General features: G+C 37.2%; 1 protein-coding gene across 1 annotated transcript; it reads right to left on the reverse strand.

Annotated features, from left to right (window-relative positions):
• Window positions 1-939: 939 nt before the first annotated feature.
• pde6a (phosphodiesterase 6A, cGMP-specific, rod, alpha) lies at window positions 940-27,160 on the reverse strand. Its single transcript, XM_079839754.1, has 22 exons — window positions 26,558-27,160; window positions 22,332-22,484; window positions 21,956-22,045; window positions 21,719-21,859; window positions 20,176-20,250; window positions 19,967-20,031; window positions 18,725-18,791; window positions 18,450-18,497; window positions 18,139-18,288; window positions 17,425-17,568; window positions 17,138-17,203; window positions 16,911-17,057; window positions 14,037-14,144; window positions 12,513-12,622; window positions 10,289-10,376; window positions 10,013-10,113; window positions 9,563-9,670; window positions 9,323-9,386; window positions 8,646-8,720; window positions 8,205-8,288; window positions 5,658-5,826; window positions 940-2,645 (listed from the first exon to the last, which is right to left on the reverse strand). Exons 1-22 carry the CDS (start codon window positions 27,032-27,034, stop codon window positions 2,596-2,598), a joined length of 2,580 nt encoding a protein of 859 aa, XP_079695880.1. The 5' UTR covers window positions 27,035-27,160; the 3' UTR covers window positions 940-2,595.
• Window positions 27,161-27,321: the final 161 nt, after the last annotated feature.

Genomic DNA, 27,321 nt, shown 5'->3' on the forward strand with positions numbered 1-27,321 from the left:
TCAATACAGCCATATTATAAAAGGTATATACATATATATAATTATATATACATATATATATATTTGTGTGTTTGTGTAGATAAATATATAGATGATATAATTTGTTATAGACCATTTTATTCAGTGTTTCAGAACACTTCAATACATTTCAGCACTGTCAATCTAGAATGTACAGATCCAAATAAAAAATAATAATAAAAAATATAAAAAATTAAATAAAAAAAAAAAACTTCCAAAGGGAACCTTCTTCAATGCAATACATTTTTCCAGCCCTCATTTTAGCAATCGCTAGACAAGTTGACCAAAAAGTACATTTGATGTTTGGATACAGGAGGTGCTGTATCACATCAAATCCATTTCATGAATGTCATGATCGTTTGACTTGGCCCTGTGAGAGAGAGAGAGTGTGTGTGTGTGTGTGTGTGTGTGTGTGTGTATGTGTGTGCGCGCATGTGATTTCTTCCTTTACTTTGTTTTTTTTTAATCCAAACAAAACGTCACTTTTAATTCACTACATCTATGGCCCTGTAATTTGTTGTTCACATAGTACACGCTCTTGCGAGATTGGAGAGAATTTTCCAATTGACTCGACAGTGACTATATTCGGGGAAAGTTTATATTGTCTGTGTTAAATTTTGGACATTTTTCTTTTAATCAAGAAGTGGATCTAGCGTTTGTGTCATTAGCATCGGTTAATGAATCACACATCCATGTCGCAATGTTTTGCTGCTTCAAGACTTCTGTCTTTTGTGGAAAATAAATTTGAGTCAAAAGGGCATATATTTTTTTTTCATTGTATTGTTTTTTTGTGACTATTTACATCTAATGACTATCAAATTCGCTCTGATTTTCCTTTTTTAACGTAGTTTTTGGTAAATACTGCTAGTAAGATTTTATATTTTTACATATATTTGTTTCTTTTTGAGTTTTTTTTTATTTATATTGGATGTCTTGAAATGGTGTTGGTATTTTCAACTTTTTTTTTTTCTCTCGGTATTGTGTGATTTTCATTCATCTTGAGAATGTGGAGACAAATGCATTTCAGTATTTTTAAATTGTTAAAATCTAGTTTCCTAGATCAAATCTATATAGTGGAATTATTTGATGTCATAAATTATATTTTAATTCATGTAAATAGTTTTAAAAAAGCAGATGATGGCTTCCTTTTAAACTGAACACATTTCTCTTCCGAGATTGTTTACATTATTAAACTGTAGAAAGAAACTGATCCTCATATACTGTAAAAAATAGTACATATATTCATTGTTTTGCCTCCAAAAAAATAAAATCCATAATGAACAACATTCAACTTTGTAATTCATTCATGTACTGCATTAATATCCGTGTAGTATTTAAGCCAGAAAATAAACATTGGCTGCTGCAGTAAACCGCAATAATACCTTCCACAGAAACGAACACTATTCCTAAAACGAGTGCTGAATAGCAACTTGAAAAAGCAGCAGCACCCCCCCCCCCCCCCATGTTCCAATGACATTACGCATTGTACAAACAGAACAGCTCAGCTGGAAACAGTCTCGATTGGTTACTGCATTGAAATGGCAGCCAATGGCAAACGGCTTTCTGTGTTGTATCCATGCAGACTGCCTAGAATTTTGGATTGTGAAGCTAATTGTGTCGCTTCCTTTCACTGAGGGTATGTAGCAGAACATGCTGAATGAGACCACTGTTAATGCAGCCATTCGCAGAGCTGGTGGCAATTTGCCGCTCTGCTGGTTTGTGATTCAGATGTCAGAATAATCATTCCCTACGGCATTGTGTGTGCGTGTATGAGGGGGATGCATATCTATCTGAAAAGGCGTGTGTATTTGCTGTCACGTCAGAGTTTATTTTTGGCTTTTGCAGCAGTTGCAGATTTTCTTGACTCCACCTCTTTGCCGTGGGAGTGAGGTAAATGTAGCAGAAGACGTGACATCATAGTCATTGACGTGCGTCTGTGACATGACGTAAATGCTAGCATTGAGTCCGCCTCTATTTGCTGTCCTGCCAATGGGCTCTCAGCCTTCCCAGTCAGTTAGGCCAACGCCCCCTAGGTGTTATCCAATGCTTTTGTAAGACTGTTATGTATGTCCCAGTGGGACAGTTAGTACTAGCGTGCACACACACACACACACACACACACACAAGTGCAACCAAGCATACTGCATCCTAGGGGCAGAAGTCTTATTTTGCACAGCAACACAGTTACAAAGCTTTTAAAAAAAAAAAAACGAGGCTAGGCTCAATTCCTAATTTGGTCTTTTATTTATACAGTTCTACATATAAATAGGCCTATTGACAATTAAAATACAAATTTAATGTCTTTCCAAGTGTATTCACAATTCACATCGTACTCTCTAAAATGTTATTTAGTACGTAAGAATTCTGTTCTGTACAGTTTCAGCCAATATTCACTAAAGACTTAAGAAATATTGCAATATTCTGTTGCTTACACTAAAGGGTTTTCTTTACCTTTAAGCTCAAGACTAGTGTAAATAATTGACAAAGGACATCCTGCAGAGAGAAACAATAAAAGAGGCCCAAATTATGGGTACATTGTCATACATTCTTATTGTCTGTTTTTGCGCAGTTTGACGTCTAGGAAATTACACAGGTCTTGGACTGAGATGAGGATTGGCCTGCGCTTCCTGTGAGGAAAGAGAATGTGGATATGGAAAAGCAGAAAAATAACAATTGGCAGTTGTTTGTAAAAATGAATCCTTAAGTGAACAGTTTGCACTTCTTTTTTTTTTTCAAAAAGGTTACATCAAACCCATATAAAGTGTTTTTTTAATACAAAAGGAGAAATTTGGAAGAATGTTCATGTTGGGTTTTTTCCTTACGTTAAAAGCAAAAAGACAACAAAAGCAACAAAAAAGTAGTCCATATAAAGTCATATGATATCTTTGTGGGAAAAATAAATAAAAAACTACCTTCAAAATTAAAATTTCCTGATAATTTACTCACCCCCACCATATAGTGGATTTCAATGGGGTACAATGCTGCTTCAAAGAGCTCTACATGATCCCAGCCGAGGAATAAGGGTCTTATCTTGCGAAACAATTGGTCATTTTCTTAAAAAATATACAAAATATATATACTTTTTGACCACAAATGCTCTTCTTGCTCTGCGATGGGCCATGCATTACATCATCACATTGCAAAGGTCACGTGGAAGTAACGCGGTAGGGCAAAAAGCTCCATCTCATTTTCTCCTCCAACTTCAAAATCATTCGACGTCGTTGCTTTTTTGTGAAGGGTGTTTGACTTACAGTCCCAATTCGCATACTATCCGTCCTAAATAGTATGTCCCAAATCATATGTTGAAAAGGATAGTCTACTATTTCCGGTTAGAATTCAAAGTGCACATCGACACAAGTCTGATGGCTAATATTGCCCACAACCCATTGCGAGTTGGACAAGGATTCGATTAGAACTACAAACGTGGATAAAAAGTGTTAAAAAACTACAAACATGACAGATGTGCGAGTCTGATGGTTAAATGTGCACTATGTAAAAAAAATTCAGTAAAATATCCAAAAGAACACTAGGCCAGTGTTATATATTTTGTTCAGTTGAGTACTTACAATATCCCAAATGTTTCCAACAATTTGTATTTAATCAAGGAACCGGACGTGTGAGGGAGTCGCCTGTCGATTGTGTCATATCTGTTTTAGAGCCCTGCACGGGCCTCAAAACTAGGCCCTAGCCCGGCCCTGGCCCGAGACGCTGAGGCCCTAGCCCGGCCCGTGTCCGACAGCTCATCAAAATTATCAGCCCGAGTCCGACTGGAGCCCGTGTTTTTTTTATCCTCCCTATTACACATTAGTTGCAGCCATTAAAACAGTTTTGTTTTTAATGTCAAAGTAGTTATATTTCGTTTTGTTTCTTTATTAAGTTAATTTAGACAAATGTTTGAAGCATTTTGTTGCTTGTTAAATTAAAGTTTTTGTTCTTTAAAGTGACGACCAAGCGGCCAGCGGCCGACAGTGAGTTAACCCAACGCTTTAGCCTCTCAAATCAACACTTGACTTGTCTTGCTTATAAAATCCATATAAAACACTTAAAGCATCGTTTAAACGTTTAGCCTACAATCACCACCATCACAGTAAATAGGCATTTTTGACAAGATGAGGCAGGCAGATCGCAACGGCGCGCTAACGAAGCGGGCTACACAATCTAAACAAATAATACATTTTAAAAAAACATGCTGGTTGTCTTACCTACCTACCGAAATTAATATAAATCTGATCTTCAATTCCCGTGCTATATGCACATTTAACGGAGTTCATGTCAACGAAAGCAACCGATATGAGCATTTTATTCATCAGCTCATTTCAACATCAAAGACCGCATTATGAGAACGAGCGACCTAAACACTGGTAAGAGCCTTTAGTCTAATTAGTTTTAATGAAGATTGTTGTGTTTTTGAGCATCTAAGACTTAGCTTATTTTCAGTTTCACTTGCGGCAGTTTGCGTGTTGGCTTGTTTTACTCATTTGCGGCGATGCGTGTTGCGTAGCGCTGTCCTCTAAACACTGTGCGAGTCGGTCTTGACAGTTGCGGACTCGCGATATCATGGTCATGTTGTTTCCACCAGCGCAGCATATCTCATTGTTTCTTTTAATTATTGAATATCTAAAATATAAAATGAAGGAGAAGCCTAAAAAGGCCAGAAGCCCGGCCCGCGTTTGAGGTATGACGGGAAAATTGGCCCGAAGCCCGGCCCTAGGGGTGTAAAAAAAGTCGGGGCCCGTCGGGCTCGGGCAGATATGCAGGGCTCTAATCTGTTTAACCCTCGGTTTCCGGTTTTATTTTGCAGAAACGCTTTACTCTCACTGCAGTGTGCAACAAGTGTCATAGCAGCTGCCAAGCAAACGCACAGAGTAACGTCATAACATCATTTTCAACACACTCAAATGTATCTAATATGATAAACAGAGCAGCGTTACCTCATACTCATGACCGGAATAGCGGAAGTGGCGCTGGCGACTGTGTCATAATAAAAGTTTCACTGCTCGCGAGGCATGTGTTGCCTTCATCTTATTAACAATCGCTCCAGTGGCCTTTTTCAGCTCCCACAACACTCTGTCCTGCTCTGCTTCATACTACAGTATCGTTAATAATTGCATCCATGAACGTGATTTCTGCCCGATTCTTATTGGGGCAATCCAACGCTTCACACAATACAAAGTCAATGGAGACGGTTTGATTGTTTCCCCCCCCGGTGGGCGTGGTCTTCAGATTATGACGCGTGTCGCTCTTTATGTGGAGAAAAATCCTGGAATGTTTCCTCAAAAACCTTCATTTCTTTTTGACATGACATGAACATCTTGAATGATGTGGGGGTGAGTACATTATCAGGAAATTTTAATTCTGAAGTCAAGTGAACTAATCCTTTAAGTCATTATTCACTAAAAATCTTGCATTCCGCAGTAGACGTATGGACTTTTCTGATTCTATTGCATCCTTTTGTGCTCACTTTATGTAACCGATCAGTGTAGACATTTTTTAAAACATCATCTTTTATGTTCCACAGAAGGAACAAAAAAATACCGGGTTGAAAATTAGCTAATTTACATAATGCATTTAAATGAGCAAAAAGGAAAAGTTCATCCCAAAATGACTAACTGTGAGACACGGTTTGAGTCACTATTTACCTTGTTTGGCAGCTGATGCGGCAGCAGCTTCTTCCTCTTTAGCTTTCTTGGCCTCTTCCAGCTTTGCTATCTTGGCCTCGTGTATTTCCTTCAGAGCGTTCCACTCCTTCCTGTTGTTCAGCAGACGATCTAGCATGGGCGTGATCTGCACGTGGAAGCGAGAGAACTCCTGCAACCGGGATGAGACATGAGTAAAGGGGGAATATTGGAGGTGGGTAGAAATGCCGATTAATAAAGAAACTTCTAGGTCATACAAGATCTTGTTATCCTAACAATCCATTTCATAAAAAAAACTTTAAATGCACATTTTATGATATGGATAGTTAGGAATGTTTATTTTTAGGTGAATTATCCATTTAACTTCCTTTCACACACCAACAATAACATGGTAATGAAGCACTGTCATATGTAGATGAGATGTTTTGGATATATATTGATCATTGCAAAATATCTGTCTAACAGGTAGAAAAAATACAGAAATTGAATAAAGTTATAAAACAGTCTTCACTGCATAAATGATAAATTAAATATAGAATATCTCCTTATTAAAGCTACAATTTTCTCTATTACCTTTGTTCTGTGATTAACATTATTGACATCATTAGTGGCTGCTGTTCCTTTAAGATCAGCCGCTGCCGATCATTATTTGGATCAGAGCCTCTCATTTTCTCCACAACTCTTTTAAGTTCATTTAAGACGTTATTTAACTCATTTAGAATACTCGATTTAGAATACTCGACAAAATGGGCATTCTGGCATAATTCTGTGTGTTATTGTTCGTTCAAATGCGAAAGAGAACTCGATTCTGGAACGCGTCTTTCAGTCAGGGCACTGATCAGGGAGTCGGCCACATTCATGTACAAGTCACGATATACTGGAATGGTTTAAAAGCATTTGCATGAAGAGCGTGAATGTAATGCAAGCCAGGGGATGATAGAAAAAACGGATGCTGCGTTAATTGCATTAAATATTTTTAACGCGTTAAACTAAAAAAATATATTATTTTGACAGCACTATATATATATATATATATATATATATATATATATATATATATATATATATATATATATATATATATATATATATATATATATATATATATATATATATATACACACACACTAAATTAAAACTGCCAGTAGGGGGCAACACGTCCTTGTCTTAAACATTTGAGTGAATGATTCAATGACTCATTCATTTTCAAAAACGCAGACTGATTCAGTAACAAAATCCCGCTGTGTGCTGCTCAAAGATGGTCAACGGTTATGCAGTGGCTTTGTCTGGAACTATTTTCATTGGCATCCTTGATGACGGGCAGTTTAATTATTAGAAAAATAATGCAAAAATAAGGTGGCTGCACCTCGGGTGTGCATTATTTTTAGAATAATTCAACCGGCCATAGTAAATTATTTTGCTTATACTATGGTTACCACGCCTCAAAACACTGTTCAGATGATTTATTTCAAGACATTTGTCAGGTTTTGTCCTTAAAACGCTCTTGTGTGCAGGAATAATTTCTTGCGTATCTAAACCCAAGCCTCAGTTGCTAATTCCAAAACCTCATTTTAGAACTAGTAACGGAGGCTTGAGCCGTAGCAGACCAATGCAGTTATAAATGCAGTGAGTTATTAGAGCGAGAGAGAGAGCGAATGTGAATTACCTCAGTCTGTGCGTCTCTCTCAACAGTGTTCGGCAGCAGCGTCTACCAATACGAAACTGTAAGAACAGCGCCTTTATTACCTCGCTAGTGAGAAATGACGCTTTTAAGTTGCTAAACTATTTTACTGATAAAATCGTCAGAGCAGTGTTGACAGCACGTTTCAGCAGTGTGTGTCCGGAGCGTATGTGTGTGACATCGAGTGGGAGATCAGAGAGAGCAGGAGAAAGAGTATGTGCTTTCCGTACACAACTAAACGTAATTTTGTGGCGAAAGTTTTTAGTTTTTATCCTATTTTTTTACTATATTTATTTGCTTGTTCAGTGTTATTGTGGGTTTTGGTTCTTTTGCTGTTGTCGGCTCTCGACCGTAAGGACCATTAAAATAACTGAAAACATTTGGTGGAGTGATATGGAACTGTAATGCGGTCAAGGCCTGCCTGGAACTACTTTTGCCATGCGTTTCCCTGAAAATAATTGCACACCTTAGAAACTTCTAACCAATCAGATTCAAGCATTCAACTGCCTGTAGTATAAAATAAGCTATATCACACAGTGAAACACTGTCAAGACACATTTTTGTTATTAACTAACATTTATAAAGGATTTGAATCTGTAGAAGATATGTAAAGCAACCCCCCCCCCCCCATACTTCTGTGACTCTTTACTTTACAATCTCTAATTCCAGCAGGCCTGCATTCTGACGCTCACAGTCAATAATAGTCAAGTTTACAGACATCTGATCAAGACCATCACTGTGCATTTATGCTGATGATTATGTATCTGTTTCCTGATGGACTCTCGTCTGGATCCTGTGAACATTTAGAAGTGTAGATCAATGAATTCCCATATGTCGTTTTGTTTACTAATCGAAATGGAGGACCTCACCTTATAAACGAAAGCACAGACGAAATCAATAAAACCACACTGCAGTTTGGGAAGATCTTCCGCTTTGTTCCGGTCCATCATGGGCTGTAGATAAAACAGCATGTGCTTAATTCTATATCAAAATGAAACCCCACAAAATATCGATGCAAACTGAATACATAGCGGTGGTGAAGAGCCATTCGACTAAAGTAGAAAGTTCAACTGCACTTTTTCAAAAGTTGACATTAAATTCCTACATTTCCAATCACAGCTAAAGAAAACGGGGAGTTTGGGAGCGGTCTGTTTGACTGGGCCATTGTGACCGCTCTTTCTGATTCACTGCACCGCATAATAGGCAGTACATCACGACATAACCCATGGGAACTTTTCATTCTTATTCCTTTTCTCTCAGACCCCCCCCCCCCCAACACCTCCCCCCCTTCATTCCAGGCGCTCTCTCACAATGGGCTGCTGCTCCAGCACTGTCCTCTCCAGATCACCCTGCTCCCAGAATTCTGCAGCAACAGACAACGCCACCTGGAGGACAGAGTGCAAGTAGCCACGGTCAAAATTAAGCTTAGATTTATGGTCATTGTAGATGCATTTGGAGAGAAGCAAATATGGATTTTATGTGTAAAATATATTAACTGTGCATTAGAGACCATTAATGACTTGAAGAAGAAGTAGAAATCGCTCCATAACCATTTCCACTGAGACAGACCTGGCACACGTCCCATTTGCAACTATGAAATCTGGCTTTATCATCATTGTTTTTGGATCTACTTCATGAATATAATAATGGCATTACCAAAACAAAAAAAAAAACATCTAAAAGAAGCAATGTTCATTTTTAAAAAATGCATGACATCCAGCACAATATAATCTCACGCATGTGAGATGATCTACAGTGCCGTCAGCTACGAAATGCATATAATAATGTGTTAAACAATGAATGTAAACAACCCATCCATGGATACATTATCATATGAATGGGGTTTCAGACTCATTATGCCGGCTGAGAGCCCAGCGATTTCATTTTCCAATGCAGTCACACCCTTGGCTGCCCTACATGTTTGAATACATTGCTGTAGTATCAGGCCTTGCATGTGACATTGCATTATGCATTAGGAATATCTAACCTTGCTCTGAATCTCCCATGGCTTGGCAATGGCTGACAAATCACAGGCAGTCATCATCATAGCCCTGCGGTGAGGAAAACCAAAATACCACGCTGTGAAGTCATATTTATGAACCCTAAATGGCACCAAATTCAAGCTGCTGCATATTTTCTTTTGCAAGTATATAAATCAGCTTTTTTGCCAAACAGATATTACGGCTGATATTAGTGTTTTAACACGTTATTTTCTTACAGCACTTACATGACAATCTCTTTCCGAGTCGTTTCTAACATCATGTATTGGGTCCAATCGTTCCAGCTCTCGTAGGTCTTGGACTGATCCACAATCTTCTGAAACATGGTCCTTTTCCTGTGGAGGCGTATCATGATTAAATTCATGTTAATCTCTGCTCTGACAGCCTCTAACTGCAAGACAAAAGGCGCGTTCACACAAAGGACGATAACTATATCAGTGTCCACACCAACGCACGATATCGTTCTGTTTATTCTAAGCGCAGGCTACAGTTATGGCGTCTGTCACTTTAAATGCTCAAGCTCTTTAAAGCAGGATGGATTCTGATCGGCTGTCAATGTTTTTATTTTTGGAACTATATATTTATCGTAATAATTAAAGTCATTGGTGTGAACAGGCCTTAACCCTGAATAAATAATCCCAAGTATATCCCACAGGGCTGAAAAATACATTTCCTACTTGAAATACAAGGCCAAGTCAGTTGCGATGATAGCTATGTCCATCAAATGGATGACGGTTTCGTGCTGTCTTCGGCTCAGATTCTGGTAGATATTCAAGGCCTTGGAAAACAAATGATTTCAGTGAAGAAACTGCTGGCTGTGAGTGAGGAGGCAGTTATTTATGGGGCTCATAAACTACATGTACATTCTCAATGGTCTGTAGAGTTCAAAATTGTAATGATAACTGAAGCATTCTGAAAAAATGCATAGTAATGTAATTAATTTTGAGCATTACCTCATCTCTAAGCAGAGTTTTTCCAAAGTCCAGATGGTGTCTCTCGAGAATGGAGGAACCATGCAGCTTTGCCAGTGGATTCCCAGACCTGGCAAAATCATCACAGAAAATGATTCTCAAAACACAGAGGGTCACAGACTTCCAATAAAACTGAATGTAAAGAAGCATAATGCCATCTGATATATCAGTATGCAAAATTTAACATGTTCAATTTAAATGTTGCCTTTTGACAAAAATTTATTTTTTATTGCATTAAAAATGTATCTTTGACCACTGAATTACATGATTATTGTAGGTATTAGGGATGCACCAAAATGAAAATTCTTGGCTGACATCGAAAATTCAGGATTTTTTTTTAAATTAATTTCTTATTTTAAATGAGTTTTTTCTGTATAATTGTATTTATATTAGGCCACATCCACACAAAGCAAGAATCTTCCCTATCCAATCTTTTTTTTTTCTTCGTCTCGAAAAAGATCTACGTACACACGAAACCACTGAAACCGACTCAAAACGATGTAGTATACAAGCCAGACCAGTATGTGGCGCTGTAATTCTGCCACAGAGATACGCTAAAAACAGAGAAGAAGACTTGGAGCATGCGCATGCGGTGTCTGACTAGGGTCAAGACCATAGACTGTCAAAAAAATATGGACGTAGTGTCCGTGACGTCACCCGTAGGTTTCCGAAGAGCAGTTTTGAAGCCTAAAAGTCCGCCGTTGCCATCTTGGCAGCGTGTCATCGCGCGTCACTCCCAGATAACTGAAAATGGGCAAAGAGGCGGGACTGGTTGGAGCTTAGGTGACCACCATGCCCACCTAGCTCGATCATAGCGGCAAGCCATCTGTCACTCAGATGGCCACGCCTTTAATTAAACAGATTAATATAATATAACCTTAATATAATTAATATAACCTTAATATAATTTAAACAGATGAGTTATAAAAAAATTAATCCCCCCTCACAGTTGTCATGAAGGGCAAAATTAGCTATATAGACCAAAAGCACAATTTGTAACAGGCTGAAAACATGTTTTTTTCTGCTGTAGGGGCATTTTAACATGGGGCTCAATGAGATTCTGCTCTCTTTTGGAGCCTGTCTCTAGCGGCCAGTCGATGAACTGCAGTTTAAGTCACTTCCGTATTGGTTTCAAGAGAGACCGCGGGAGGTTGCCGCTTGGTTGAGATGTGGGGTCATGACATCATCGTTTCACAAAGTAAAAACGAAAACGCAAGGATGCCATTTTGAGATTTATCCACTCTGGGACCCGGTTTCAAAATATAACAGTTTCAGCCTCCCAAAACACAGAATCAGTCTGGACGAAATACTTATACGATACAAATTATTTTTTGTATACAGCTAAACACGTCTCTGTGTGTACAGGGCCTTAAATTCAATCATTTTATTGAATCTGAATTTAAAAATGTATGGCAATAAAATAAAATAACCACACTTTTATTTAAAGTAACAAAAATTGGACAGAAAATATATTAAAATAATATTAAATAACAATATATTATTCTCCTTTCAGTTTTATCCAACAGAATCAGATTTAACAGATTTATTTGACCAATTATCAAAATAAAGTAGGCTATAGTCCTACAAAGCTATTATTATCAGAGCATGTGAGCAGACCTTAGGTTGGAGTGGATGATTGGAGGGTAGTGTCATTTTACCAGCGCTATCCAGCACGGCTATACCACTCCATGTTACATCACAGTAGGGCTATAGCAAACAGAAACAAGTCTACTAGAGAAATTTCATGTCGGAAAATTATTTGAGCAGATTTTGCTCTTCCAGTGAGCGTGAGTCACCGTGAGCGCACACACACGGAGTGGAACATTGAGCAGAGCAAACTGGGTGCCGGTACAGACGTACCTCTTAGTCGCTTCAAAGTTATGCAACTTCAGAAGCGGTGCTGGTTGCAAAGTTACAAAAATTGCTGCGAGAAAGTGAAACCTGAGCGCTGAACACTGAGGGGTGGGCGGCTTTTATTTTCGGCTTATAATTTGGCCTTTTCTGTCTAGCAGACGTTGTTAAGTCTTTTTTTAAATGTAGTCATGTCTTATCCTGCATAGATACACCATGTGACCCATGAGTCATGACTGCCACTGGTGTCCCCTCAAAAAATAGGTGATTTAAAAGAGAGCATTTCTGAACATTGTAATACATACACATTATCTTTGATAAGAGCAGTGGTACGTTGACAGTAATGAGTACATACTTCATCTGGTAGAGATTGTTAGTGCCGCGGTGGTCAATATCATGACAGAGCCCAGCGGTCACCATCGCCATCGCCTCCAGGTCCGTATAGTAGCGCTTCAGGTCACCTGTCTGAGAAACATGAGAACCAGTTTAATGGGCTTGAAGGTGGAGCCTCCATAAGACACATCCCCTACTCTTGTAGAGCAAGAAGCTGACTAGTGAGGGCTCATTAGGCTCAGTGAAGCATGGGAGTAGTGCTGAGAAAGGCTCATTAGCAGCCTGGCCTGCGTTTCTTCCAGCGCTCCAACACTCCATCCTTCCTGACTTGCGGCCAGCTCACTGTGATTACACATGACTTAACCAGGAGCAGGTTTACACTTGGATGATTAATTAGATGGGGCCGTCTGTCATTTCAGTGGTAATGGTTTCGAGGTGGGCCGTATCATTAAACATATTGCCACGATTCCAGCACCCACCAAACAGAGGGGCAAATTTATCAAATGCTTAGGTACAAGTATAACAGGACTGGTTTGTTGGTTGAGAAAAGTACATGTATTCATAGCTAGCCTTTATTAAGCAAGATGAACCCTTATAACTGAGGTGAGCACAGATTTTTTTGGGGACTGAGATGAGATTTTTAGGGCCCTCTTAGCTCACTTTAAAATAAAAAATTCCTGATAATTTACTCACCACCATCTCATCCAAGATGTTCATGTCTTTCTTTCTTCAGTCAAAAAGAAATTAAGTTTTTTGAGGAAAACATTCCAGGATTTTTCTCCTCGTTATGGTTTTCATTTGCAACCAATGGGTTGAAGATCCAAATCAATGCAGTTTCAAAGGGCTTCAGAGGCTCTATATGATCCCAGCTGAGGAACAGGGTCTTATCTAGCGAAACCATCGGTCATTTTCCAAAAAAATAAAAATGTATATACTTTTTTACCTCAGATGCGGGACTTCGGTGTTCTGCTTTTGCATGACGTATGACGCCATCACGGCGGAAAGGTCACACACGGGACGTACGTGGAAGTACCGACCCAGTGTTAAAACGAACGTGCAAAGTCAAACGCCTTTTACAAAAATAAAGGTAAAACAACAATGTCGGACAATTTTAAAGTTGGAGGAGAACATGAGATGGAGTTTTTTGGCACTGGATTGGTACTTCCATTTACACCATGATTGAGCTTTCTGACGTGGCGACGTCATACGCCGTGAAGAAGAACAACACAGAAGTCGCGTGTTTGATGTTAAAAAGTATATAAATTATACATTTTTTTAGGAAAGATAAGATATTCCTCGGCTGGGATCGTGCAGAGCCCTCTGAAGCCCTTTGAAACGGCATTGATTTGGACCTTCAACCCGTTGGTTGCAATTGAAAGGAGAAAAATCCTGGAATGTTTTCCTCAAAAAACTTAATTTGTTTTCGACTAAAGAAAGAAAGACATCTTGGATGAGATGGGGGTGAGTAAATTATCAGGAATTTTTCATTTTTAAGTGAGCTAATCCTTTAATAAGAAATTTTGATTCTGTGAGAGTTTTCTCTTACCATGAGCAGTGTAAACATGGTCTGGCCAACATTGAAGCCATGCCTCCAGTTGTGGTAGGTGATCTTCCTGTAACCTTTACTGACTGAGTACACAAAGCGCACCAGGGTCTAGAGAGAAAGCATTGTCAGCGTTCAGTCACAAGGCACTGGAAATATTGTATTTACAATTTGTAATGAGGTATCGTAAAGACAGCGCATTGGAACTCAGTATCTCTTCAACGACTTGTAGCAGCAATAGTTGGGTACTCTCTTGGGTCTACATACAAGACAATGATGATAACATTAAATATTAAACTTTGGTGCATATCTCGCCCTGCAACATTTGTGTTGTGGACATAATATCTCGTTTTGCAAATGATACAAATCTGTCGAAGGAGAGACCCAAGCCATATCTAGAGACCAGGGGCTTGATTCACAAAAATCTTCTTAAATAAGAAGTTACAACAATTCTAAAGATAAATTCTGAGAAGTTCGTAAGTACAATTCTTGAAATATTTCTAAGAAGTTCTCAAATATTTTATTATCTGGTTTGTTTTTCTTAGAAAATAGAAAATGACAAGACTTTAGTAGTGTTACCTGTTATACGGTGGTTCTTACTATGTAAAAACACCTCAAAGGCCATCTTTTTGCGCTGCCTGCAGATTAGTGTAAAACCATACCAATAAGCTGGCACAATATTTTCGTTGTGACTAGCCACTAGACTTACTTGATGGGAGTTCAGCACTCGGGAAACACTTTGTTTTAATGTGGAATGTATTTCAAAGTTATTTTCGGTCTTTAAATGGAGTTATCCATTGCATTTTTGGTGACACTTTACAATAAGGTTTCATTAGTTAACATTATTTAATGTATTAACTAACATGAACTAACCATGAGCAATACATTCGTTACTGTATTTGTTCATCTTTGTTAATGTTAGTTAAAATGCAGCTGTTCATGGTTTGTTCATGTTAGTTCACAGTGCATTAACTAATGTTAACAAGATTTTAATAATGTATTAGTAAATGCTGAAATTAACATTAACAAAGATAAATAAATGCTTTATAAGTGCAGTTCATTATTAGTTCATATTAACTAATGTAATTAGCTAATGTTAACTAATGAAACCTTATTGTAAAGTGTTACCGCGTTTATTTGTGCCTCAGAGTTGTTACTGAGTTTCGAAGTGAATAATAATTTTTTACATTATCGATCATTCGTGACACTTCAGATTACTTGTGCACATCCCTAGTAATTATTATATTAAATGTAGCTAACGTTATGTTGCAATGCTTAACCCTAAAATGTTTTTTGTATCCTGGGGGAAACAAACATTTGAGAGGCTGTGGGGAGAGGCAGTGAACGTATAGGAAAATGTTGAAAGGGTGTTTGTTGTGAATATTTATATTTGGTGACTTTGTTCATACATTCTTTGTTTCGGTCATGCTTTATGCATTGAACTTTTGAAGCATTTAAAAACAACATGGCCACCTGTAGTGGGAAATCTACTCTCCTTCAGATAAAAGTTGATATATTTCACATTTACAATATTTGGAGGGGACTTACATGTTTAAAAAGTTTTTGTTAACTGTTAGTTTATTACGTTGAAACTTGATAAATTACATTTTTGCATTTTTCATAATCTGTCTGTAAATTTTTGTATCTCAGGGGATACGTCACCCTTTTAGGGGTATACAAAAATAGACTGTGGTCTATAGATTGTATATTTTGTGACCTTTTTTAGTAAATCAATTCAATACTTAATACTCTTAAATGAAAGTTTATATTCAGTCATTTATACATTTATCTAGCTACATTGAACAGTTTTATCCAACAATACATGGATTTTATATTTTTCAGGCAATTTGTGTCAACACTTTCTATGGCAGAACGAAGGGACTATGTCAGGCATTAGTTTTTCCACATGGGTCTTTGGGCCCCCCTCCTCAGACCCCCCTCCAATGAAGCTATGGGCCCTCCAACTTAAAAAAAAAAAAAAAAATTGTATATGATGGTGTATAAATAAACTTGTATGTGTGTGTGTGTGTGTGTGTGTGTGTGTGTGTATATATATGCATATGTTTTTTGTGGAGTATCATATTTCATACATCAGGCTTTTATAGCTCATATATGCAATTCAATGATAATGGAGAGATGGAAAATAAATGCTGCCCAAAAGCCTGTTGTGTAATATGTACATTAACATGAAATAATAATAAAAAAAAAATATATATATATATTTATTATAAATATATATATAAATATTTTATATTTTTAAATGTTATATGAATAATCAAATAAACCCAAGCTGCTTCAGTCCAGTAAATATTAATCTTACATTAATTTGACAAAAATCATTAAAGATTTCACAGCGAAAAAGACTTCACTTATGTACAAAAAAAGTATGTACTATCAATCAGAGAATTTTGTACAACTTTTTTCAGCAAAGTTTTGGTCGTGTTGATAATTTTTTAGGCCCTAGAAATTTGAATAATAAATATGATACAGTAGGCTAATATATTCATAAATAGGCATTATTTTACTTTAATTTATGGGAGAATAAATGTTTTAAAAATGTGTCTAAAATCTTTTAACAAGTATTGCCAAACAAGCATTCTGTTTTCAATTAATTTATACCCACAAAGGGGTGACATATCCTGGGAGATAAAAACATTAAAATAAAAAATAATAGTCATGTTTTTAAAATTTTGTATTATATGTATCCTGATGTAAAAATGCAATAAATACATTTTCTGATGTCTATGTTTATGGTCTTGCCCTTTTTAGGGTTAATATTGAAACAACCCAATGAATTTGTTAAACATTTTACCTTTGGGGATTAAGACAGCTGGAAATTATTCTAACTTTAATATGTTGCCTGACACCATCACTCACCTCACGTGGAATATGAAACTTGTCTACCACACCCAGCTCATAGTACATCTTGATGCCACACTTCACTAGGTCCAGCTCAGTGAACTCAAAGTCACAGAAGTGAAACTCAAAGATCTCCGTCTTCGCTGAGTCTAGTAGCTTTTCACCCTGTAGAAAACAACAGCATGAAGACGCACAGCTATAAAACAACAAGACTTTAAACCAAGTATGATTGCTTTGTGTTTTACCAGAATTTCCTCCAGCTCATCCTCTTCACATTCATCAGGCTCTTTCCCGTACACCTCACGTGTGTTCTGAACAAAAAAGTTTCACACTGCTGATATTCCAAGATTCTTCTTCTATGTTCATAAAACCATTTTTTATCAATCAGTGTCATCCATGACAGCACTGATCCTCCACATGTTCATAGTGTACAAATAGGATGTCCTGCTATTACCAGCATTATCAATGTATTGTAATTTATTTTGATGAGTGCATACTAGGGACTTAGCCCTTACAAGTTGGAGAAACCCACCAAGACATTCTGAATCTCATCCTTTCTGCACTTGACATGGTACATGACCATGTCCTGAAAGATGTCCTTGCGATTTTCCAGCTTGTTCATCTTGTCGTAAGTGTCTGTATTCAGCACTGACCAGCCCAGGAACTGAGTGAGTGACTGAAATAGATACAGGGTTTAGATTAACATTTACATTCAGGCTCACGTTTAGGTTCAGATTCACATTCAGGTTTAGACTCAAATTTACATTCAGGCTCACATTTACCATAGGCTGAGATTCAGGTTCAGATTCATATTTACATTCAGGTTCACATTTAGCATATGTTGAAATTCTGGTTCAGATTCAAATTCCGTTTTGGATTCACATTGAGATAAAGTTACAAGAGTCTGAATCAGAGTGAAATCTGACAAGACGTTTAGAAGCATAATCATTAATCTGAAAACTACACATGCCCACAAAGAATGGTTCAATATAACTAATATAAAATGTTTTCTGCAAACTGTAGTTCTAAGATAAAACAGAGACATGAAGTAATTTTTGTAGTCTTTAGAGCTCTGGTTTAACAATTTAGTTGAATCCAACCAACCTGAACATAACAGACTGAGAATGTGGTAAACTTTCAAAAGGGCAAAACACACTGTGAATGAATAATGCAGAGTCTGCTGATTCATCCATTACTGTATATTTAGCTATGACACACTACTGGTCTATACTGTGGCCTCAAATACCTCCATTAGTGTTTCGTCCTGTTCATCAAAAGGCTTTCCATCTTTCCTGTTATAGAATGTGGCCACGCCAACAATTTCCTCTTTCTTGTTCACGATGGGCAAAGAGAGCACATTCTTTATTGTCCATCCAGAGTCATCCAGAGGTTCTTTCTGGCAGGACAAAAGTAAACTTTAATCCAAAAATATTTCAGGAACATTTTTAGTTTAGTAGATATACAAAAAGGCAAGATATACAGCTTTTGGAACATTGTTCATTTAATTTAATTGATTATGTAGGGCTTTCACAGAAGCATAAGTTAAGGTGAGCTCACTTGAAATTCAAAGAACTCGTCTTGAGCGGCGTTCATGATATTACAGATCTGTAAGACAGAGTGAAGGGAAAGCAGCAGTCACGCTCACTGAGAAGGGGTATTGCTTGCTGATTAATTACTGTTCACAAAATTACAATTATCCATCATTTCAGTGTGGGAGCACATTCTATTCCCCCTCACTGTGCACATGACAGGAGCATTATAAACCATAATAGCTTTCAACTTGTCTGACTACTGTGGCGTCAGTGGAGGAGGATGGAGGTCTAGACTCTCACCAGGCCGTTCTCTGCAACGTAGGTGGGAAGCCCACTTACTAATGCCCAGTGGTCAGGAGTAGGGTTACTGTAACGACAATGAATATGCATCTGACCAGAACAACACAGAGCTTTACTTTAATAAACCCCATCTTTTATTTTCTAGGTAGTCAAGAGAAATCAAAAATATACACCACTGTTCAAAGGTTTGGGGTCTGTAAGATTTTGAAAGATGATAATTCTATTGTGAAATATTATTACAATTTAAAATAAGTGTTTTCTATTTGAATATTTTTTTAAATGTAATCTATTTTTGTGATGACAAAGCTGAATTTTCGTCACCAGTCTTCGGTGTCACTAGCCTGGCTCCGCCCTCCTACGTACTTATGCTCAATTTTCATTTTCCTTCAGTACTCCGTCTGGGAATGCGGTATATTCTCTGGTTTTCTCCGGTCAAATTTTAACCGGTCCAATCAGCGAACAGAGGGAGTGGCTGGAAACGATGACACTGATGTCGTGCGTTAGCTTGAGACGGTTTAAGATGACATGCGTCACGACCAAACGTTAGCGATTGGTTATGGCGGATCCAGAGTGGCTCTGGGCAGACCCAAAAGTTTTAAACTTCAACAGAGTACCCGCCTTCAAGGAAGTTAACGCTTGTCAATGGAGAGTGGCCAGACTCTCTGTACAAATGAAATGTACGAGAGTCTGGTAGCACCAGGCTACAGTCTCACATGATCCTTCAGAAATCATTCCAATATGCTGATTTGTCTGTGTTAAAAACAGTTTTGCTGCTTAGAAACCGTGATACTTTTTTACAGGCTTCTTTGATGAAATGTAGTTCAAAAGAACAATTTATTTGAAATAGATGTTTTTGTAATATTATAAATGTTTTTAGTGTCACTTTTGATCAATTGAATGCATCCTAACTGAATTGAAGTATTAACTTCTTTTTCGTCAAAAAAAAAAAATATATATTTTTTTTAATGGTAGTGTATATGTGCTAAAAAAATATAACAATGAGTTCTCTCAAAAAACATGAATTGCTTAGACCTGGCAACCTTGCAAACACCCATAACTCTCTGGCCCACCTTGCATTATGGAGCTGGAGCCAGGCATGCTATTTCTTGATATGTTTATAAGGTACAACATTTACAATGCATGTAATGTGGAATGATGCATGATAAAGCATGCAGGCTTAATTAAATGCCAAGAGGTAGCACATCCTCAAATTTAACAGGCAATAAAAATTTATTAACTTACGGAATTACTTTGATGTCCTCCTTTCCATGCAATATGTAATCAATCAATTTGTAGAAAATCACTTCCTGAAGGAGAATTAATAACATAAGTCAAACACAACAGACGTGACAGCAAGTAAGAACTTGTGACGATTCATTCAGGGAAGTTTTGTGTTTCTCTGACATGATTAACTAAATACACGTTTCCTGTTTATGCAGTGTATCACTCACTCTGCCATCAGGTGTCTTTGGTCCGCTATATGGGGGCACCTCTCCCATTAGTACGGGCCAAAGATCAAAGAACTCCTACAAGCAAAAGAAATAACAAAAATGTAATATTTCAATACACTTCAACTGGCAAATATAAATGCAATTAAATACTCAAATTTACAGTCCCACTTTATATTAAGTGTCTTTAACTACAATGTATTAACATGTAAATTAATAATTTGATACATGCACTTCATGCGTACATGTATGTTTTTACATTGTACATACATACATACATACACACACATATATATATATATATATATATATATATATATATATATATATATATATATATATATATATATCATTTTTATTTTATTTTTTTTAAATACCGGCATGTAATTACATCTATAATTACACTGTTGACCCTTCCCTTGCCCCTTAACCCATCCTTAAACCTAACCATACCACTAAACCTGTCGCTATCCTTACCCGATAAGTGGTAACACTTAATTTTAGTCATTGTTTCATGTGTTACATGCAGTTCAGGGCTTGACATTAATGCCTTGTCCGCTTGTCCGGGACAAGTGGATTTTTTGAAGGGGCAAGTGAAAGACAATTTTACTTGCCCGACCGGACAAGTAGCCTGATTAAAATTTCAATAACAAAAAATAACTAGAGAGTCACCAAAACGCGAGAATGATTCTGCATTCATTTAGTGTAAGTGGCGATTAATAATGAATAATAATATAATATTTAATGTACTGACAGTAACAAAGTTGCGTTGTAGAGGCTTGCGCAGCCTCATGAGGAGAAATCGCAACAAATGAGCGCAGCTCATACAAAGAAACTCAGTTAACTTACTGTGGTAAAAATATTCAAAGCAATCTCATAACATTTTTTAATGCAGTTTTAATGATAATTTTTCAGTGTAAATTGTTTAATTTGATTGGTAACAGCCCTTTAGTGTCTAATTATTCTAATTGAATTTATTGATCAAATTTAAGAATTTAATGAAAGATTAAGCATATACAGTAGTTAAAAAAAATATATATTTTATATTTCATTTAATTTTATTATACCTTTATAAAGGTAAATAAATATGCAGATTTAAATATGTCAAAACTGACTGAACACTGATGCATCAGAATAAATTAACTTGTGCATGTCTGGAAAAAAAATAGGATTTTTTTGTTGTAAACAATTTATTCTGAAGCATCAGTGTTCAGTCAGCTTTGACATTTAAATCTACATTTTTTTGTACCTTTATAAAGCACATGAAAAGGCGAACCCTGCAGTTACTATAGTAATAACTATAAATTATGCATAATTACATGCAACTAACCCTAAACCAAAGCCTAATGCTAACCCTATAGTAAGTGCATGAAGTTACTTAATATATTACTATTTAAATGTATAATTACAGTGACACCATATATGTCAGTGACAACTAATATAAAGTGTGACCCAAACTATTAACAAATAGTTGCACATTCAAGTGACAAATCCAGCTGCAGAGTTCATGCAAGATAAGTAAATAAATAGATAAATAAACAATCACTTTAGTTTTGGTCATGTCGAGGAGGCCCACAGAGTAGCGGTCACAGTTGAGGAAGGCTCGGACTGTATAGAGGGCCTTGTGAAACTGTCTCTCAATGTCAGTCAACTCCTCAAACACTTTGCTGGCAGACCAGAGCAACACCTTCAATGAAGATATGAGGGAAAATGACAAAAGATCTTGGCAGTGTTTATTGGTAATTGACTTACATTTCAAAGCTCAATCTCATAGAAATCCTACCTGTCCCCTTCTGGTTTCACAGTTGTGCAGGTAGCTCAGGTGAAACACTCGAAGCACAAGATTGGCAAAGTTGAGATATTTCTTCAGCGTCTACGAGACACAGAGTTCGATTTACTTCAATAGAGCATATAATCTGTTCTGTAGAAGTCAGTTTAATTAAAGTGCTTTTACTGTATTAATATTCACTGAAACTTCTCATATTACATTCACTGGGGATTTGAAATTAAAAATATGTGTGGCGAGAACGATGCATGTAATTAATCTTTTCTGCATTGTTTACATTTCAAATTGGCATCCTGACCAAGACTCTGGCTTATTGTCGAGTATAAACACAAAGCTCTGTAGTATTACGGAGGATGATATAAGTGAATACTACCTCTTCATCCTGAGTAGTGAAATGGGGCGCACCAATCTTGTTGACCGCCATCATGACAGCCACCATGTCTTTGCCGTTCATTATGGGAGTCGCGAGCACATTCTTGGTCTCGTACTCTGTCAGGACGTCTACAAAGTCACTGAAGTGGCTGTCCTGGAGAGTGAAGCACATTTATTTATGGTGAGAATAGTGTTAAGCTAAAACATCACTTATGCACACAATTCAATAATTGCATTTAGCTTTGAATAAAAGTTTTGAGGATTTATTGCTGAGTTACAATGTAAAATGGTAAAACACTTTACAATAATACAAATGCATTAACATTGATTACATATCAATATGAAACATATTTGTTACAGTATTTTAAATGTTAATAAAACTACAACTGTTCATTGTTAGTTTAACCTCAGGTGCATTCAATAATATTAACAGATACAACTTTTGTATTAGTAAATGTTGAAATTAACATTAACTAAATGGGTAACACTTTACAATAAGGTTTCATTACTTAACATTAGTTAACTATTTCAGTTAACATGAAGATTAACACTTTAGATTAGCATCCAATTCTCACTATTAACTATGACTTTTGCCTCAATAAACCCATAATCACTGTTTATCAATAGTTAGTAAGGTCGTTTTTGTAGCATTTAGGTTTAGGAATTAAGGATATAGAATAAGGTCATGCATTAATATGTGCTATTAAAAGTACTAATAGTCAGCAAACGTCCTAGTAATATGCATAGTTAATAGTGAGAATTGGACCCTAAATTAAAGTGTTATCGAATTTTCAAAACTTAATTTCAACATTTTCAAATAAATTATGAAGGTCAAATGTTGTATTTGTTAACATTAGATAATGCACTGTGAACAAACATGAACAAACAATGAACATCTGGAATTATATTAACTAACATTAACAAAGATTCACAAATAATGTAAGAAATATCCTGCTCATTGTTAGTTTGTTAGTTAACAAATGAGACCTTATTGTAAAGTGCTACAACTAAAGGTTTTAGAAGTATTTTTCAATGTTAGTTCAAGTTAACAATATAGTTAACTGATGTTAACAAATGGAACCTTATTGTGATTTTTAAAAAAAAAAGTTTTTTTACTCAGTATTTTTGTCTTGGTTTCCAATAAAAATTATCTACACATTCTTAAGTCAAGATAACACTACTTAAGAAGCAGTTTGACTAATATTAAGTTTTATTAAATTAAGTGATCTTATGCTTAAAACAAGAAAAAAATACACAGATCAGGCATAACATTATGACCAATGAATAACAGATTATCTCTTCATCACAGCACCTGTTAGTGGGTGGGATATATTAGGCAGCAAGTGAACATTCTGCCCTCAAAGTTGATGTGTTAGAAGCTGGAAAAAATTATCAAGCGTAAGGATTTGAGCAAGTTTGACAAGGGCCAAATTGTGATGGTTAGACGACTGGGTCAGAGCATCTCCAAAACTGCGGCTCTTGTGGGGTGTTCCCAGGTCTACAGTGGTCAGTATCTATCAAAAGTGATCCAAGGAAGGAACAGTGGTGAACCGGCGACAGGGTCATTGGCGGCCAAGGCTCATTGATGCACGTGGAGAGCGAAGGCTGGCCCGTGTGGTCCGATCAAATAGATGAGCTACTGTAGCTCAAATTGTTCAAGAAGTTAATGCTGGTTCTGATAGAAAGGTGTCAGAATACACAGTGCATCGTAGCAACCAGACCAGTCAGGGTGCCCATGCTGACCCCTGTCCATCGGCGAAAGCGCCAACAGTGGGCATGTGAGCATCAGAACTGGACCACGGACCAATGGAAGAAGGTGGCCTGGTCTGATGAATCATGTTTTCTTTTAAATCACGTGGATGGCTGGGTACGTGCGTGTCGATTACCTGGGTAACACATGGCACCAGGATGCACTATGGGAAAAAGGCAAGTCGGCAGAGGTAGTGTGATGCTTTGGACAATGTTCTGCAGGGAAACCTTGGGTCCTGCCATCCATGTGGATGTTACTTTGACACGTACCACCTACCTAAGCATTGTTGCAGACCATGTGCACCCTTTCATGGAAACGGTATTCCCTGGTGGCTGTGGCCTCTTTCAGCAGGATAATGCGCCCTGCCACGAAGCAAAAATGGTTCAGGAATGGTTTGAGGAGCACAACAACCAGTTTGAGGTGATGACTTTGCCTCCAAATTCCCCAGATCTCAATCCAATCGAGCATCTGTGGGATGTGCTGAACAAACAAGTCCGATCCAAGGAGGCCCTACCTCGCAACTTACAGGACTTAAAGGATCTGCCGCTAACATCTTGGTGCCAGATACCTCAGCACACCTTCTAGTGGAGTCCATGCCTCGATGGGTCAGACTCAGGGCTGTTTTGGCAGCAAAAGGGAGACCAACACAATATTAGGAAGGTGGTCATAATGCTACGCCTGATCAGTGTATATACAATGTGGTCAGATTATATATACCGGTATAAACACACAACATATACAATGTGGTCAGAAAAATAATCTTAATTAACAGGGAAAAAAGATTATTTTTCTGACCATAGTGGCAGATATTTGTTTTTGTAGTAAGCAATATATATATATATATATATATATATATATATATATATATATAAGAAAAAAGAATAAGAACAATTTAGATATTTGTACTGGAAAACAAGACAAAAATAATAGATACGAAATATTTGCTGTATATTTAATGAAATGTATTTAAATATTTGGTAACACTTTTAAACTAACCCTAAACTATACCCTAATCCTATAGTAAGTACGTAATGTTAATTAATATTGCTCAGTTTTTGCATGCATATTTACACACCTAACATAAAGTGAAACCATTTTTACCACTATGGGCCAATATCAGACAAAAAATATAATTCTGGATAATATTTGAATAACTGATATTAATAACTGAAAGCATATGGTGTTCATTTGCTTTCAGGTTCCTTTGAAACATAAAATTCTCAAAAATTCGGTTCAACATAAACAATAGAAAGGGAATGTAAAATGTAGAGTCCAGGTAAGCAGTGATATTCTGCTGACTTGTGGAACATGGCGTTAGGCACTGACCTTTAGATTTAATCCAGGATCGCTCTAATTCAACTCAGATTAAAGACTTTTATCCCCTCCAGACCCGGTAACACAACACACAGGGGAAGAGCGCTGACTTGCTCTAATCTACCAGCACTAGCCTTGCATATTAATAACTGAGCAACAGTGCCATTCTCAAAATGTACAAAATCACACAGTCCAATTTGTTTTGTTTATAAAGAGGGCAACACTTTTCGCATATGTGCTTGCTTACAAATATCAGCACATCTGTGGACGTTTGTGGTTGCTCATCAGTCTGGCAGACATCTTAAAACTGAGATAGGATGCTGTCGCCACCTTGAGGGTTTCAAATAGGCTCACTTGGTATTTCAGTCACATAACACCTTTGTCAAAGACTGAGAAACCCAATTTTTTTAAGCGATTATGAGCAGCACAGAGGAAAGTATATTGCTGTCTGAGAAGCAGTGAAGCACACTGTGTGTGCCAAAGAAAAATGGTTAGTAATTTATAATCAAAGAGAGAGGGAGATTTCATGGCTGTCTCTGCACAACACATTCAGCCATACATATCTGTCTGAGCAACATCATCTCCTGCACATTTCTCAAGTTTATCAGTCAAAACAGCAATGGGCCCTTGTAATTAGCATAAAATCCTATTTTAGAGATAGAGAATGTTTGTTAGCCCGTTAAAAAAAAAAAATCCTTTTAATGCCAGAAATCCATTTTATTTGAACTGTCGGTTCTAACATAATTCAATAAAAACAGGTAGGACGAAACTATAATTGATTCTGCTAATAAAAATCAATTTTTGAATAGTCACACAGTCATTAACTTATATTATGGTCTGTCTGACCATAATGATTTTGAATCAAGTATGACTATAAAATTTTAGCGTTGCACTGCTCTCTACAGGTGATAATGTGAAATGCACTTTCATATCAATAACTCACAGAACCAAGATCAGTTAACAATGGTATCTTTGTTTCTCATTATGGCTAGTTATCTGCCACAAAATAAAAAGATAATTGACTCTTTTTCCTCAATTCTGTTATTGTGAGTTCAAATATCGCAGTTCTGACATTTTTTTCCCTCAGAATTGTGAGTTTGTATCTCACAAATCTGAGAAAAACAGTCGTAATTGTGAGATAAAACAAGCTTCCATAATCCTACCTGTTTGACATCAGGTATATTGACGGTCTTCTTGGCAGTGGCCACATGGCCCACAATGCCTGTGTCCAGCGGGTACACAATCTCACTGTCCGGTGGCACCAGACACTCCTCCATTGTGGCATCTTTATGGACATTGAAGATTCGCGTGGCCAGTTCAGCTATGCCGTTCCTCTGGCGGTACATGAAGAGACTCATGCGGTCTGCTCGTATTATGAAGGTGAGATGCCGCATGAGGTTGAACACGGCCCTCTCCATCTGCAGGTTTTCCTGCATGTCCCGCACCATATCGAAAATGATCTCGCACTCCTCAATAGAGCTCAGCTCATGGTAAGAGCTGACGTCCACTTGTGTTTTCTTGGTGGTCGATAGAAGGTCGGAGATGACCTTCGCCCGGAACCTGGTGTCATAGTACTGCTTGGCAAATGTTGGATTGCTGTCCAAAAACTTCTCAGCCACATCTTTGTCCACTGCAGCCATTTTATTTTAGCTGTCAGTGAAGTATTACCCTTTTCTATATAGCGTTATGGTTGTCCTATGAACCCTGGCAGCAGGACGCTGAGAAACCCTCGGGATTACTGGAGATTGTTTTAAAGAAGCATCTACGTGCGCTCATAATCCTGTCCAATTGTAATTAGGATTATGACATTCACCTGACAGCAGTCAGAGCCAGTATGCATAAACATTTGTTGACATTTAGAGCATCTGGAAAACGAGTACCTTATTTTTTTATATTGAGGTTGTATAGAGACACCAAGACTGTCTTT

The sequence above is a fragment of the Gobio gobio genome (genome assembly GCF_949357685.1).
Source record: "Gobio gobio genome assembly, chromosome: 16".
Taxonomy (NCBI): Eukaryota; Metazoa; Chordata; class Actinopteri; order Cypriniformes; family Gobionidae; genus Gobio; species Gobio gobio.